The sequence below is a fragment of the Oncorhynchus gorbuscha genome, linkage group LG09, assembly GCF_021184085.1.
Source record: "Oncorhynchus gorbuscha isolate QuinsamMale2020 ecotype Even-year linkage group LG09, OgorEven_v1.0, whole genome shotgun sequence".
Classification (NCBI taxonomy): Eukaryota; Metazoa; Chordata; class Actinopteri; order Salmoniformes; family Salmonidae; genus Oncorhynchus; species Oncorhynchus gorbuscha.
Window position 1 is genome coordinate 28,989,478 of NC_060181.1, and position 16,046 is coordinate 29,005,523.

Here is a 16,046-nt window from a genome sequence, read left to right on the forward strand (position 1 = left end):
TAATTCCGTAGCATACTCAAAACTCAATATTTTATCAATCGAATGTTCTGTAAATCTATCGCACATGCAACCCCTGGAGTGATTAAAACAAGCTAGCAACAGATCACAGGACATCCGATTAATAAAAGTATTGAGTTCTAAAGGTATAGAGTCTATCTCCAATGAGATTGTGTTTGTACATTAGGGTTGGATTAGTATATAGTATTTTTCCATCTACGCGACAATACTAACATATAGTACAGTATGAAAACTCTCTCTCCCTCCCTCCCCAGACCGTCCGGGGCTGACCAGCGTGGAGCGTATTGAGCGCTGCCAGGAGGAGTTCCTTCTGGCCTTTGAACATTACATCAACTACCGCAAACACAAGGTGGCGCAATTCTGGCCTAAGCTGCTGATGAAGGTGACGGACCTGCGGATGATCGGGGCGTGCCACGCCTCCCGCTTCCTGCATATGAAGGTGGAGTGCCCCAATGAACTTTTCCCCCCACTCTTCCTGGAGGTCTTTGAGGACTGACGGACAGACGGAGGGACAGACGCGCACGCCCACACCCTGCCACGGTGTGTGTGGTCGGGGTGTGTGTGGGCGCCTGTCGGGGGCTACGACAGTGGGCCTCAGAGTGGCTCTCGGCGTCTTGGGACACGTTGGAACTCTCATTAGCACTACTGAGTCATTTCATTCCATAGCTTTGGTATAGCCTAGCTTCTCAGCCTAGTTTTTATGGATGGAACCATCCCTTACGATGCGGGTACAAGTGAACAGCATTTTCTTTTGGTTTTTATTTTGTAAATGTTTCACCTCTCCTCGGTTACTTCTCTATAGGTTTTTTGGGTTAATTGTACAGTCAGTCAGTCGGCTTATTGGTGATTATGTCTAGTTGTTGTCGTTGACAGCGCTCGTTCAGTCAGTCATAAGAACCATGCAACTTCAAGTGTTTCATTTTACTCCAGTTTATTATTGAGTGCTGACTCCACCAACCCTGAGAAGGTCAGTACTGTACAAGACAGTGGCCGACAGCAGAAGCCAGTTAACCTGCATTATTCCATTCCCTTCCTTTTCGTATTCTCTTCCTACGAGACTTCCCCAGTCAGGGGATGTGTAGTAGCTTTCATATAGGTGTCCCTCTGGTGCTGGTGTTCTGTGAGAGCTATATCTATACCTGCTCAATGCTGCCATTCTAACACACTCTTACTGTACTCACATCATTCACACCATAGAAATTGTCAATGTTCTGTAATGGGATGGCTATTCTTATTCTATTTCTATGATTCACACCACAAGCTCCCACCTTGAGTAAACCTAGGCCCATTTCTAAACAATGGCAAGGCACAACACTAAACAACTCATCCATGTATAAAAAGCTAGCTAAAAGACGGCTTGTTTCTCCTCTTCTGTGTTAAACCTAAACGATCAGGACAGATATATAAACACACTTTGACACGAAGTCAGGAAAAAGATTAAAGCCATTCAATAGCTTATCTCTTTTTTTTCATGATGCCACTCATGCAGTGCCAAAATAAATTGGGAATTCATCCAATCATTTTGGATTGTTTCCCGGAACCAGGATGCATGATCTAACCTGATCTGATTGGCTATCAGTGACTTCTTCTAGAACCTAGAACATGCTTCCGACTCTCATTCACGTTCTAGAGTGTAGACTTGCATCATGAAACAGAACGTTATTGAAACAGAGAGAATGTTCTTGTAGTTGTCACCATGGCGTGTAGTTCCTGAGCTGCAGATGGACAAATCAGACAGGCAGACACTGAGCTGTGATGCTGGCAGAAATTCCTCCTGCTGTCTCACAAGATTCCATGGGAACTTTTTAACTATGTTCAAGCGTCATATTATATTCTCAACATGTGAGTTACTGAAAGTGATCATGATCCTCCTATGAGGACTGGTTGTTGCTATGATACTTGCTAATTGGCTGATTCATGCCTGTATGACTGACATGTGGGTAGAGTGAGGGGGTCAAACCCTTTCTATGTTGACCACAGTCAATGGAATTCTGAGTCAGAGGAGAGAATCGCTGCCACTAGGGGTGTCACACCCTGACCTTAGTATTCTTTGTTTTCTTTGTTATTTTAGTTAGGTCAAGGTGTGACAAGGGGTGTATTGGTACACTATTTATACCGAAACGTTTGGTACGGGGACCTCGGTTCGGTCCACACTGTGAACCCGAAAGAATAGATAAAAAATGTCTTAAAACAAACTACTAGGCCTATAGGTTATGCCTACGCTGCGTTGTATGCCTCTTGAGTAAATCTGAGCTGGAGAAAAAAACATTTCAGGCTATTCAGTTAAAACAACTAGAGCCTATGCACACATTGTAGGCCAATTAAAATTAGAATGTTAATTGGCGCATTTCAAACTGTCCTTTTGTGAGGCGCAGCCGGGAGCCAGTTCTGTACGATGGCAAGTGGTGGGGTCGATAAACCAGGAGGATTCTCCATCGACAGTTTGGGAACATTTTGGCTTCCCAGTAGATTACAATGGCGGTGGACAGAGAGAGTATATTGCCACTGCTCAACCAGAATAGCCTATGCAGCTGCCAACACCTCAAACATGTTGACACATTTACGCCAACACCATCCCAGTATTCTTACCATAGGAGCAAAACTGAAACGCAAAAAAAAACATTAAAACAATTTTGTCTCCCCTCTGCATTCAAGCAGCCCCCCGCAACTGATTCTGACCGGGCCAAAGAATTTCTAAGAGCGATAGGTATGTTGATAGCTACGGATATGAGCCCATTCTTGGTGGTTGAGAACAAGGGTTTTCAGCACCTCATGAAAGTGCTTGATACACTACGAAATTCGCACTCTTGCACCCATTTCAGCAAACGGGTAGTACCCGCTCTATACAAGCAAGCTAAAGACAAAGTTGGCAATGAATTGGCCAATATACCCTGTGTTGTGCTTATTACAGGTGGATGGACCTCCAGGGCAACAGATAGCTACTTAACAGTGTCACCCCATCACATTACCCGGAGTGGGAAATGAGAAGTATCGTGTGCCCAATTTGAGAGGCACACAAATGCGTGCCTTTGTGTCTTTGTAAGAAAACATTATAGCATAGGTCTCTCTATATACAATGTCTGAGCCATATTTACATATTGATTTCACACATTAATTGCACTTTTTAGTGTTGTTGTTGATGAGTAAAAATACTGTTTGGTATTCCTGATGGTGCTCTCATCAGGCATTATATGACTCATGATCATGTGTGGAATCAGGAATACCAACACTTTGTATTCTCTTAAATAAACCAAAATTAACTACAGTAAATGTTAGCCTGTCACTTTCCCCACTGTACCGAAACCCAATGGAATCGTGACCCCAAAACCACAATACATACAGAACCGTGGGTTTGGTGAACCATTACACCCCTGGCTGCCACATTCATTTAAAAAAATATGATGCAACATCAGCAGGGTACAGAGGAAAAACTTGATGATTAAAAAAAGCTCTTTATTTTGGTTGTATATTTCTTTAAAAAAAAAGTTGTATGATATTGTGGTTTGTTTGCAACAGTTAAAAAAATGTATAAACTTTGTGTAAAAATCCAACTATTATAAGCTTCACACTACTCCTCAAAGCAGCTTGTGTTTTCTCTGTAAAAGTGATGCCTTTCATAAAGCAATAGACTTCACCATGTTTAAATGACTAGGACCTCACAATTCACACAAACTGCACAGTTAACAATGCACAGACAATCAGAGAGAGACAGACAGGTAATTGGAAACAGGAAGTGGCGCAGGGTCCAATTACTTCCTGGTTTACAAGTTAAATGGGGACACGGGCTAAGTCAATGGCCCTAGAATGAGTTGTGACAATCAGCATATTTGAGGCAATTTGTTTGAGACAGGCAACGGCGGCGCAGAATGGCAAGTCTTGATCACATAATGAGTAGTTATTTGGAATGCAAGGTGATTTATAGTCGTCTGTAGTTGATCTCAAACATGCACTCTGCTGAATGTCACCTTATTCCACAAGATACTTCTTAAAGCGCAGGTGTGGTATTTTCTCTCGCAAGAGTGGTCACTCTTAATAACTCAGTTACAAACCAATAACAAATGTTGCACCAATAGAAAAGAAGCTATTTTACAGTACTACAGAGGATAAGGATGTATATTTTCAGACTGCAGAATTTTTTTACAGATATTGTATGCATTATGAACATTTTACTGTTTTACGTAAATGAATGGGAAAAAACAATCTTTCTCTCAATTTCATTGCAAAACCACAATGACATACTGTTCTAGATTTGCTTTAGATATAACTATGTGAACATCATGAACTAGTAAGATTCATAGACAGATTGAAGTGTTAGTTTCACCTTGACAAAATATCTGTTGGTTACTGTATGGAACTATATCAGTGGTGGCTGGTGGCACTTTAAATAGGGAGGACAGGCTCATAGTAATGGCGGTAATGAAATGAATAGTGGTCTCAAACACATCAAACATCTGGTTCCCGTGTGTTTGATACCATTCCATTCACTATTATGAGCCGTCCACTCATCACCAGCCTCCTCTGAACTCAACATATACTATACTGCAAAGTTGGCCAGGACAATTTGAATAAAAACCAGCTCCATTTCTGAAAGCCAAGCAAATCCACTCACTGTTAAAAGAATAACAAATGATTTACTTGTGTGTTTTCTTGACTTAATGTTTTAGCAGACAAATACCAACAATATGTTTTTCATGATGTAGTAAACGTTTATCAATGATATCCGGAATATTGGATGACAAGTCTTTGGAGAGAAAGAGTGAGAGAATGAACTTGTTGTGTTCGTGTAATTGATTGAGAATGAGTCTGTGGGTATAGTGTTTTTGTACCAAATTGAAACGTGTTGCACACATCGTTGCCTATGGAGTTGAATCTGACCTGTTTTGACTTGGGTACCCTGGAAGAAAAGACAAGTTGCACAAAAAAATATAATAATTATGAATTTGGATCCTCATGATTATGATGCCATTTGCACGTAATGTGAATTGGATCTTGAGAATAAAGATGGTTTTAAGAAAATGTCCTCTGAACAGTTTTTTGTTTGTAAAATGTGTCTCACACCACGGCGGCAGGTAGCCTAGCGGTTGATAGCGTTGGGCCAGTAACCGAAAGGTCACTGGTTCAAATCCCCTAGTCAGCACGGTGGAAAAATCTGCCATTTTTCCCTTGAGCAAGACAGTTAACACCTAACAACAGATGCTCCCCGGGAGCCGATGACATTGATTAAAGACCCATTTCGGTTGAATGTAATTCAGTTGTGCAACTGACTAAGGTATCCCCCTTGTGTTCTTAACTGACTTGCCCGGTTAAATAAATGTAAGATTCCCAAAGGACAAATTCAAAATGTCGCTCACAGAAAAGGGAACAAACAAAGTCACTTCAACAACCAAAACGGATTTTTTTTCAAAAGGTGCGTCCACTGAAAGTTGGCACACAACTAATAAGGGGTTTCTAAAAGACACACACCATGAGTGCGCATTACATTTACCCCAGAGAAAACAAACTAAAGGAGCAATATGGAGCAAGGGAAAACAACTCGGGCTTCTTCCTGGCTAACTAACATGCGGTGTAGCTCTCCCAACATGTCCTCTCCAACTGATGCACTGAGCCAGTACAGATGTAACACATACTGACCAATGAGGTGACTCTAATCAGTGCACGCCTCACCTAACATGCTAACCAACTTCGAAATAGAGAAACTGAAACACATAACACAAACAATCTTTGGATTAGATTTTTGACAGTCAGATCTACTATATACTGATCATGATCAGAGCCCTAAAATCCGCTCTCTTTTTGTATTTTTTATTTTGTAATTTTACCCCATTCTCGTGATATCCAATTGGTAGTTAAGTTCTTGTCTCATCACTGCAACTCCTCAACGGGCTCGGCAGTGGTGAAGGTCGAGTCATGCGTCCTCCGAAACATAACCCACCAAGCCGCGCAGCTTCTTAACACCTGCTCGCTTAACCCGGAAGCCAGTGGCACCAATGTGTCGGAGGAAACACCGTTCAACTGGCGACTGAAGTCGACGCCCGGCCCGACACAAGGAGTCTCGCTAGAGCGCAATGAGACAAGGAAAGCTCCCCGGCCAAACCCTCCCCTAACCCGGATGATGCTGGGCAAATTGTGTGCCGCCCTATGGGACTCCCGGTCACTTCCGGCTGTGACACAGCCTGGGATCGAACGCCAGTCTGGAGTGATACCTCAACACTTCAATGCTGCACCACTAAAAGCCTCTCTTGAATGAAACTGAAGTGCTACAGGTGTGGTATCTTAATTTGATCCCTTTCTCACAGCGGAAGAATAATCCTGCAGCAACTGGAAATGTGAATTATTGTGTGGATTATAATTAATGGCCATTTGTGTAGGGGTTGATACATTTTTGGTTGGGGAAAATCAAGTATGGCATTTTAAAATGGAAATTACAGACTTTAAAAGCCTTTTTAAACCTTATTCACTACAAATGTGCATTTCCTGCACAACAGGGTGATCAAATTAAGATCCTACACCTGTACACATTGCCAAGGCCACAGGATATTTGTTTTTCCAGACCTTTTTGCCCTTTTCAAACCAATCATTAATTCAGTGCTTTGCCTCGGTCAGAATGAAACCTAAGGTAGATTCAGAGCAAGCTGACATGAGCTAGAGCACAGATGTGTTAGGGGTCATCGCTTTATTCATCTCAGCCATTTCACCCAGGTCATAACAGGCACGGTTAGTTAAAAGCACATACTTAGAACGCAGTTTGCATGTGTGGGAGTGCATGTTTGAATGTGTGCGGGTGCGCGCACACGTGTGTTACCCTATTTGTGTTGTTTTATAGAAAGTGGAAGGACTAAGGAAGGAAAGGGTGTGGTAGACACAGGTCAGTTAAATTTTTCCCTGAGATGTGTTGTTTTTTCAAAAGCCGTAGAATGAGATCCTCAGTTATGCTGTAGTGGTGTTTCGTAGTGATGTTTTAGCTTGATTTCAAAAAGGTCAGAGTTCAATTTAATAGAAATAAAAAACAAATGTTAAATTTACGTAAGTATTCAGACCCTTTACTCCATAACTTGTTGAAGCACCTTTGCCGCGATTACAGCCTTGAGTCTTCTTGGGTATGACGCTACAAGCTTGGCACACCTGTATTGGCGGAATTTCTCCCATTCTTCTCTGCAGATCCTCTCAAGCTCTGTCAGGTTGAATGGCGAGCATCACTACACAGCTATATTCAGGTCTCTACAGAAATGTTTGATCTGGTTCACATCCGGGCTCTGGCTGGGCCACTCAAGGACATTCCCCTCCTGTCTCAGCCTCCAGTATTTATGCTGCAGTAGTTTGTGTCGCGGGGCTAGGGTCAGTTTGTAATATCTGGAGTACTTCTCCTGTCCTATTCAGTGTCCTGTGTGAATCTAAGTGTGCATACTCTAATTCTCTCCTTCTTTCTCTCTCTCGGAGGACCTGAGCCCTAGGACCGTGCCCCAGGACTACCTGACATGATGACTCCTTGCTGTCCCCGGTCCACCTGACTGTGCTGCTGCTCCAGTTTCAACTGTTCTGCCTTGTTATTATTCGACCATGCTGGTCATTTATGAACATTTGAACATCTTGGCCATGTTCTGTTATAATCTCCACCCGGCACAGCCAGAAGAGGACTGGCCACCCCACATAGCCTGGTTCCTCTCTAGGTTTCTTCCTGGGTTTTGGCCTTTCTAGGGAGTTTTTCCTAGCCACCGTGCTTCTACACCTGCATTGCTTGCTGTTTGGGGTTTTAGGCTGGGTTTCTGTACAGCACTTTGAGATATCAGCTGATGTACGAAGGGCTATATAAATAAATTTGATTTGATTTGATTCAGAGACTTGTGGTTGTCCTTCTGAAAGGTTCTCCCATCTCCACAGAGGAGCTCTGTCAAAGTGACATATGGGTTCTTGGTCACCACCCTGACCAAGGCCCTTCTCCCCCGATTGCTCAGTTTGGCCGGGCGGCCAGCTCTAGGAAGAGTCTTGATGGTTCCAAAAATGATGGAGGCCACTGTGTTCTTGGGGACTTTCAATGCTGCAAAAATATTTTGGTACCCTTCCCCAGATCTGTGCCTTGACACAATCCTGTCTCGGAGCTCTACGAACAATTCCTTTGACCTCATGGCTTGGTTTTTGCTCTGACATGCACTGTCAATAAAGCTACATTTTGTTCAGTGGTTCATTTTCTATAAAAGGACAGACATAGACAGCTACAGGGTCAAAGATTCACCTTGTATCTGCTGCCTGTAAAAAAAACAATAACTATTCTTTCGGTTGGTTATAAGAGCAACACTGCTCTCTGCTGGTGGAAGGTTGTACCAGGCCCAAGGACGATGGCATCATTCTAGCGGGGTTGCATTAAATTATTAATTACGTTCAATTCAATAATTCGATTTTGTACTTGAATTGTTAAAAGCTAACTCTGCTAGTAAAGTAAGTTTGAGAATTGCTATTAAGAGAAGTGCCTTTTTATAGCTATAACCAGTTTTCCATCCAACATTGAAAGTAAAGTAGGCTACATGTCATGGCAGGCCTGATGGAACCAGCTCATTTGTAGGTAAACTTTCCAAACGTCAACAAAATACGCTAGACAATGTGGGATCTTTTTGTGTCATTAAAATGTATTAATACGAGAAATGGCGGTGGAAATGCTTATATGAAAGTAAACTTGGGAGTCAGTTGCGCGGTCCTCCCACTACGACTCGTGAAAGCATACAGTTTATTAGGCTACAGATTAAATAATTTATGAATTTCACAGGATGATGAAAAAGAAAGGTGATGAGTTTGATGCTCCTTTCCAATAAATAACGTTTTATTCTGGTGTTATGATGATCGATGCTTGGCTGCCATTTAATAAATAAAAAATAATATTGCTCTTTTGTCCATATTAATCTCATCCACTATATCTAAGAGTTGTTGGCTAGAGCGCATGTGCCAATACCAGATTGGGCACATTCGTTATATAACACCATTTTTGTGGTGACAAAACCACCAGCCGAGTAGAAAATGCATTGGAAACCAAACTTGATTTTTTTTTTATCTAACTCCATAAAAGTTATTTTTTGTTTTCTGACCTTTATTTAATTTCCTCATAATTCAACCACCTTTATGCACGACAAAACCGTGAATAAGGTCTAGCGTTCCTGCCTGTTGCAAGTGGGAAAAGCATATTTTCCCCATATAAATAACAGAATTGTCCATGCACTGTAATGTATAAATGAATAAGAGCTATTGATAAGGCTGAGGTAAATTACTAATCAGTTTATTCGCTATGCCCTCCATTTGTAAGTCGCTATAAGAGCCCTGCTAAATGACTTAAATGTAATGAAATGTAAATGTAACGAACCATCAAACAGGCAAAGCGGAAATACAGGACAAAGATTGAATCCTACTACACCGGCTCTGATGCTCGTCGGATGTGGTAGGGCTTAAAAAATATACAAAAGGAAACCCAGCCGCGAGCTGCCCAGTAATGCGAGCCTACCAGACAAGGTAAATGCCTTTTATGCTCCCTTCGAGACAAGCAACACTGAAGCATGCATGAGAGCACCAGCTGTTACGGACGACTGTGTGATCACGCTCTCCGTTGCCTATGTGAGCATTAACAAGACCGCGGGGCCAGACGGATTACCAGGACGTGTACTCAGAACTTGCACGGACCAACTCCAATTTGCACACCGCCCCAACAGATTCACAGATGACGCAATCTCAATTGCACTCCACACTGCCCTTTCCCACCTGGACAAAAGGAACATTATGTGAGAATGCTGTTTATTGAGTACAGCTCAGTGTTCAACACCATAGTGCCCATAAAGCTCATCAATAAGCTAAGGACCCTGGGACTAAACACCTCCCTCTGCAACTGGGATTCTGGACTTTCTGACGGGCCGCCCCAAGGTGGTAAGGTTAAACATCAACACACCTGTCACACTGATCCTCAACACTGGGTTCTCTCAGGGGTGCGGGCTTAGTCCCCTCCTGTACACCCTGTTCACCCATGACTGCATGGCCAAGCACGACTGGCTACCCTGACTATTTGCATTGTGTGTGCCCCCCCAACCACTCTTTTTAAGCTGCTGCTACTCTGTTTATCATATATGCATAGTCACTTTAACTATACATTCATGTACATCCTACCTCAATTAGGCCGACCAACCAGCGCTCCCGCACATTGGCTAACCGGGCTATCTGCATTGTGTCCTGCCACCCACCACCCCCTCTTTTACGCTACTGCTACTCTCTGTTCATCATAATGCATAGTCACTTTAACCATATCTACATGTATACTACCGCAATCAGCCTGACTAACCGGTGTCTGTATGTAGCCTCGCTACTGTATATAGCATGTTTTATTTATTTACTTACCTATTGTTCACCTAACACATTTTTTGCACTATTGGTTAGAACCTATAAGTAAGCATTTCACCGTAAGGTTGACACCTGTTGTATTCGGCGCACATGACAAGTAAACTTTGATTTGATTTGACTCCAAGACCATCATTAAATTTGCTGATGACAGAACGCATCTCCTTCCTGAGCGGTATGACGGCTGCGTGGTCCCATGGTGTTTATACTTGCATGCTATTGTTTGTACAGATGAACGTGGTACCTTCAGGCGTTTGAAAATTGCTTCCAATTTTGACTTGTGGACGTCTACAATTTTTTTGAGGTCTTGGCTGATTCTTTTGATTTCCCATGATGTCAAGCGAGTAGGCCTTGAAATACATCCACAGGTACACCTCCAATTGACTCAAATGATGTCAATTAGCCTATCAGAAGCTTCTAAAGCCATTACATAACTTTCTGGAATTTTCCAAGCTTAAAGGCAGTCAACTTAGTGTATGTAAACTTCTGACCCACTGGAATTGTGATAGTGAATTAATTTGCCTGTACCGAAAACTAGTTTGTTAACAAGACATTTGGAGTGGTTGAAAAACTAGTTTTAGTGACTCCAACATAAGTGTATATAAACTTCCAACAGTATCTCATGTTTCCAGTAATGTCTTTCTCTCCCTGCTGAAAGTTGAACAAACCCAAAACTATTTTTCAATTAAATAATGGTTGAGTGTGTGTGTCCTGAATAGAACTTCTAAGAATCAAGCTCTTCAAGTGAAAGCCAACAGAACTGGATCTGTGAAGGACTCATGCTTGTCAAGTTGATTTCTAAATAGCATTGAGATTCAACCTGAGTAAATGTTGTTTATGTTATTGCTTCTTAAAGTTTCCTGATCATTCTTGGACTGTGGAGAAAAATCCACTGCAAAGGAATGACAACACTATATACAGATATTCATTATATATATATACAGATAATCATTTTATTTATTTATATATGGCAATGCTTTCAGAGAGGAGAAAACAGACTGACAGACCACAGGGCAGTTCAGCGATGAAATGATGCACACGATTGACAGAACAGAAGCACTGAAGATGAAGAGCAGGCAAGTTGGTAGAAGAGAAATTAGCGGTCTGAAATCAATCAACCTAATAACGGGAATTCCTGCAAGTCAATTGATTACAGGCCGTGCAGACTATTACTGTTATTTACAATCATACTGTAGAAAAGGCCCATGGAGTTGGTGGAATAATCCTTTAATTCATTGCCATTTATTCAGCTGGGCCAGGGGTGCTTTAATTAGGTCAGGTGGAAATGTCCGACAGATCAACTCCATAAAAGGAGGAAATGGCCATCGCCTGATCTCGCTGCTTTCTCTTCCTTAACTCCATCTCATCCAGAAGTTCTGTGCGTCCATGAATCCACACTACTCAGTAAATATACCACTTGACACGTGACCACCTGTTCACCTTCACTGTCAGTCACTCTGTCATCCTACCTGTCCAGCTACCCACACAGATTCCAATAATCTTTGAATGGTCCTTCGAGCCAGATGATGACTGAACCAAAGACAGGTGAAAAGGAAATGGAGGCGGAGAGGGAAGAATAGTCTCCACTGGAAGGAAGAAGAGAGGAGGAGAGAGCAGCTAAGGGAAAGGTCTTGGAACAAAGGAAATATCCAGGAGCTAAGCCTAAAGCAACAAAGGCTTCATCCTCAACCACCAGCAGCACCAGAAGAACCATGCAAGCACCTGGTTATCTTAAGGATTATGTGGTCGAGTTTCCGACGTCAAAGGGCAAGCCCACCAGAGCTCAAAGTGTTGATGGATCAACTATACGTTTCAGCCATCAACCATCCCCTCTGAGCCAAGGACCGGAAACTGCTTTGGAACAGGAAAGTGGTCTACGTGAAGAACTTATGGAGGAGGTAACTCCCACTGCACAGGTCGACCAGCTTCCAGAGGCAGGCTCCGCTCACCCCTTAACTAATGGGAAATAGTCGAAGCACTCTAGACGGAGTGGGAGTTCGACCAGTGGATACCCCTTTGGAAGTAGCCATGGCAGCCGCCATTCACTAGACCTCAGCGATTCACAGACCACTGTCCTACAAGAGAGGATGAAACTATTAGCCTTGGAGGAAATTGAGCGTCAGATTGAGGAGGAACGACAGGCTGACGAACAATGTCACCAATTGGATGTGCAGACCCGTAGAGCTCTACAGGAAAGGGAATTCATTGCCAAGGACCTGGCACAGCAGCGACGGCACAGTCAAGCCAGAAGGGAATTAGAGGAGGGACGGATGGTCTCATCCTTCCTGGAGAGGAACGAACAGAGAGTTGACCTGACCACCCCTCCACATGGACCTGAACTGTCTGCCTTTCTTTCCCAATCTGCCCCTCTGGTACAGCATGGCACACCGTCCCCGGAGGCTCCGGGGTCAACAGCCAACACGGAGCACGGGAGACAGGCTGCTCCGCCAGTGACACAAGTTAGCATTCCTCCATCTGGACAAAGCATCACTCCTTCGCCTTTCCGCCAATTACCAACCAAGGCAAATCCTTCCTTTCGTCCAGGGCCAGGCATGTCCTCAAACAACAGGTCGGAGGGCTCTCGCCCAATTCCGGCTGACACAAATGGAGGGTCTGGGACAGTAGGGGACCGTCCCAATGAGACCACAGTGGGCTCATCAGAAGTCCTGGTTGCGTGAAGGATAAACCCTGAAGAGGGAGCCAACATTATGAAACTTCTAGTAGCCTCAGCCTATGGAATTCCCAGACCCAAACTGCCATACTTTGAAAATGGAAAGGAGAGTGAATTTGTCCTTTTGGAAATGGCATTAGAGAGCCTACTGGGTATTCACAGTCATCTGTCAGAACGCTACAAATACCAAGTACTAATGGATAATTTGCGGTTTCCCAGTGCATACAGGCTGGCCCAATCCTTTATGCACTCCGCAACACCATACACTGCAGCTCTCCAGGCCCTGAAGGCGAGATATGGTGAGCCACGTCAGCTGGTCCAGAATGAACTAAACAACATCCTGAACACGTCTCCAATTAAAATGGGAGACCATGCTGCCTTCCAAGAATACTCCCTGGCTGTCCAATCCCTGACCTTGATGCTCCAATCCGTTGGAGGAGACGGGAACGAGCTGAAATGTGGCTCCCACGTGGACAGGCTTCTTAGCAAACTTCAGTGTACCTCAGAGACAGTTTCATTGAACATTGTTTGAATAAGGGCATCCTGAAAGAGGGCTCGAGAAGCACCTATGCTCTCAGAGACCTGGCCGCATGGTTGGAGGTGAAGGCAAAGGCGAAGAGCATCGCTCACCAGGCCACAATCTCAGCCATAGCCGCCGGGGGAAGGAAGGAGTTTGAACGCCAGCAGGGTCAGAAAAGACCAAATCCCACTACCATGTACTTAAATAGTGAGGCCGGGGAGGAACCCGGGAAGAAGACCCCTCTCAAGAGCAAGAACATCAAATTCCAGCCTTACTGCTCATATTGCAATAGTAAGGGGCACTTCCTTGGCTCATGCCCTAGAGTAAAAAAGCTCACTCAAACTCAATTGAAGGCCTGGATCACTTCAGGCGAGTGATGCTACAAGTGTGCCCGTAGCCATAAGGTGGAGACCTGCACATTGAGGAAACCCTGCAACCACTGTAAAGAAATCCATCTCACCGTGTTGCATGATCTAATTCCCCAAGCACAGAAGGAGCAGAGTATGCTCATGGTAGGAGCTGCAAAGGAGCTGTATCTCGACCAGCAGGACCGGTCTCCAAGGGTCATGTTGAAGGTGGTCAAGGTCACTCTGCAAAGTGAAGGGAGAAGCATTGATACATTCGCCGTTCTAGATGATGGGTTAGAAAGAGTTAGAAAGATTCTCAAGATTCTCTCAAGATTCTCATTCTCACGGCGGCCACCCGTCAGCTTAACCTGGAGGGAACCCCCGGGGCCCTTAATCTCAGAACGGTGCGACATGATGTTATCCAAATGAAAGGCTCTGCTGTAACCTTTAGCATTTCACCTTCAGGAAACAGGGACGTGGCCTATAACGTCACCAATGCCTTCACGGCAGATGGCTTGAATCTCGCAGAGCACTCCTGCCCGGTAAGTGTTCTACAGAAACAATATCCTCATCTACGAGGATTGCCTCTTCCTAACCTGGCCAGAATAGCACCACTTATCCTGATTGGGTCAGACCACCCACATCTCGTCACCCCGACTGAGCCTATACGAGCTGGACCAGAAGGAGGACCCATTGCTGTCCATACATCCTTGGGTTGGGCTGTGCAAGGTCCATCCCATCAACTTCTCTCCACCCAAGCTGTACAGTCACAGCAAGTCCTCTTCACCAGTAGTCCAGATGCAGCCACTGACCTCCTTCAGAATGTTGAGATGCTCTGGAAGATGGACACCTTTTCCAACCGGAACCTACAGGAGGTCACTCGCTCGAAAAATGACTCCTATGCATTAGACCTCCTGGAGAAGAGGACCACCACCACTGAAATGGATGGCGTTCGCAGGTATGCAACCCCACTGCTACGGGTGCCCAACCATCCTCCTCTGGTAACCTCGACACGGGCTGTACTCCCACTACTGCGTGGAACGGAGCGACGCCTGGTGAAGAATCCTGAGCTTGCAGAAGTTCATAACAGAGAGATTCATAACCTTGTGAAGGCAGGCTACGTCACTGAAGTGACGGCTCATGAAAAGGGAAACGCACTTCGTGAATCCTGGTATCTCCCTCACCATGTTATCCAGCAACATGGTGGGAAGTATAGACTTGTCTTCAACTGTTCATTCCAAGCAGCTGGTCAAAGCCTGAATGACTGTCTACTCCCCAGACCAACCTTAGGTCCTTCCTTGCTCGGTGTACTTCTCCGGTTCCGGCAGCACTCTACAGCCATCAGTGGAGACATCAAAGCCATGTTTCATCAGATTCGTTTACTGCCTTCCGACACCACACTGCTCCTGTTCATATGGCGAGATATGGAACGAGATGCAGAGCCCACAATCTATGAATGGCAGGTACTCCCATTTGGCACCACCTGCAGTCCTTGCTGTGCCATATACGCTCTGCAGAGAAACACACGGGAGCATCCAGACAGTGACCCAGAAGTATTGGATTCAGTGGAAAATGCCTTCTATGTGGATAACTGCTTGCAGAGCATCCCATCCACGGCTGAAGTGAAATCACTCCTTGATAAAGTACGGAATCTCCTGTCCAAAGGGGGATTTGAGGTCCGGCAGTGGGCTAGTAACAGAGCGGAGGTTATCCAGTACCTCCCGCCACAAGCTAGGTCCAGTAGCAGTGAACTATGGCTAACGCAGTCTGGTGCTAACCCAGAAGAGCCCACTCTAGGACTGAGGTGGAGCTGCATACCGGATACCCTGGGGTATAAGCACCGCTCATCCCGGAGTACCGAAACCCCCACTCTGCGCACCATCTATCAGACCCTGGCCAGTCAATACGATCCCCTTGGGTATATCCTGCCATACACAACACGGGCCAAAGTCCAGGACCTGTGGCAGACCAAGAGGGACTGGGATGAACCAATCCACCCAGCTGACCTAGTGGAACGATGGATCTGTTGGGAAACTGAGTTAACGGAGCTCTCTGATGTCCAAATGCCAAGATGTTATGTACCATCCTGTGCTGACCAACTGGGATCATGCCTGGAACTGCATGT

The 16,046-nt window shown here is 44.6% G+C and overlaps 1 protein-coding gene across 11 annotated transcripts in view; it reads left to right on the top strand.

Annotated features, from left to right (window-relative positions):
* LOC124043359 (thyroid hormone receptor beta-like) overlaps positions 1-5,034 on the top strand; it is a 127,254-nt gene extending 122,220 nt beyond the window's left edge. For all 11 annotated transcript variants that reach the window (XM_046361894.1, XM_046361897.1, XM_046361899.1 and 8 more), the window contains one exon: positions 273-5,034. In XM_046361894.1, the coding sequence (XP_046217850.1) occupies positions 273-514 (242 nt within the window). In that variant the 3' untranslated portion in view covers positions 515-5,034. The remainder of the gene's footprint in view (positions 1-272) is intronic.
* Positions 5,035-16,046: the final 11,012 nt, after the last annotated feature.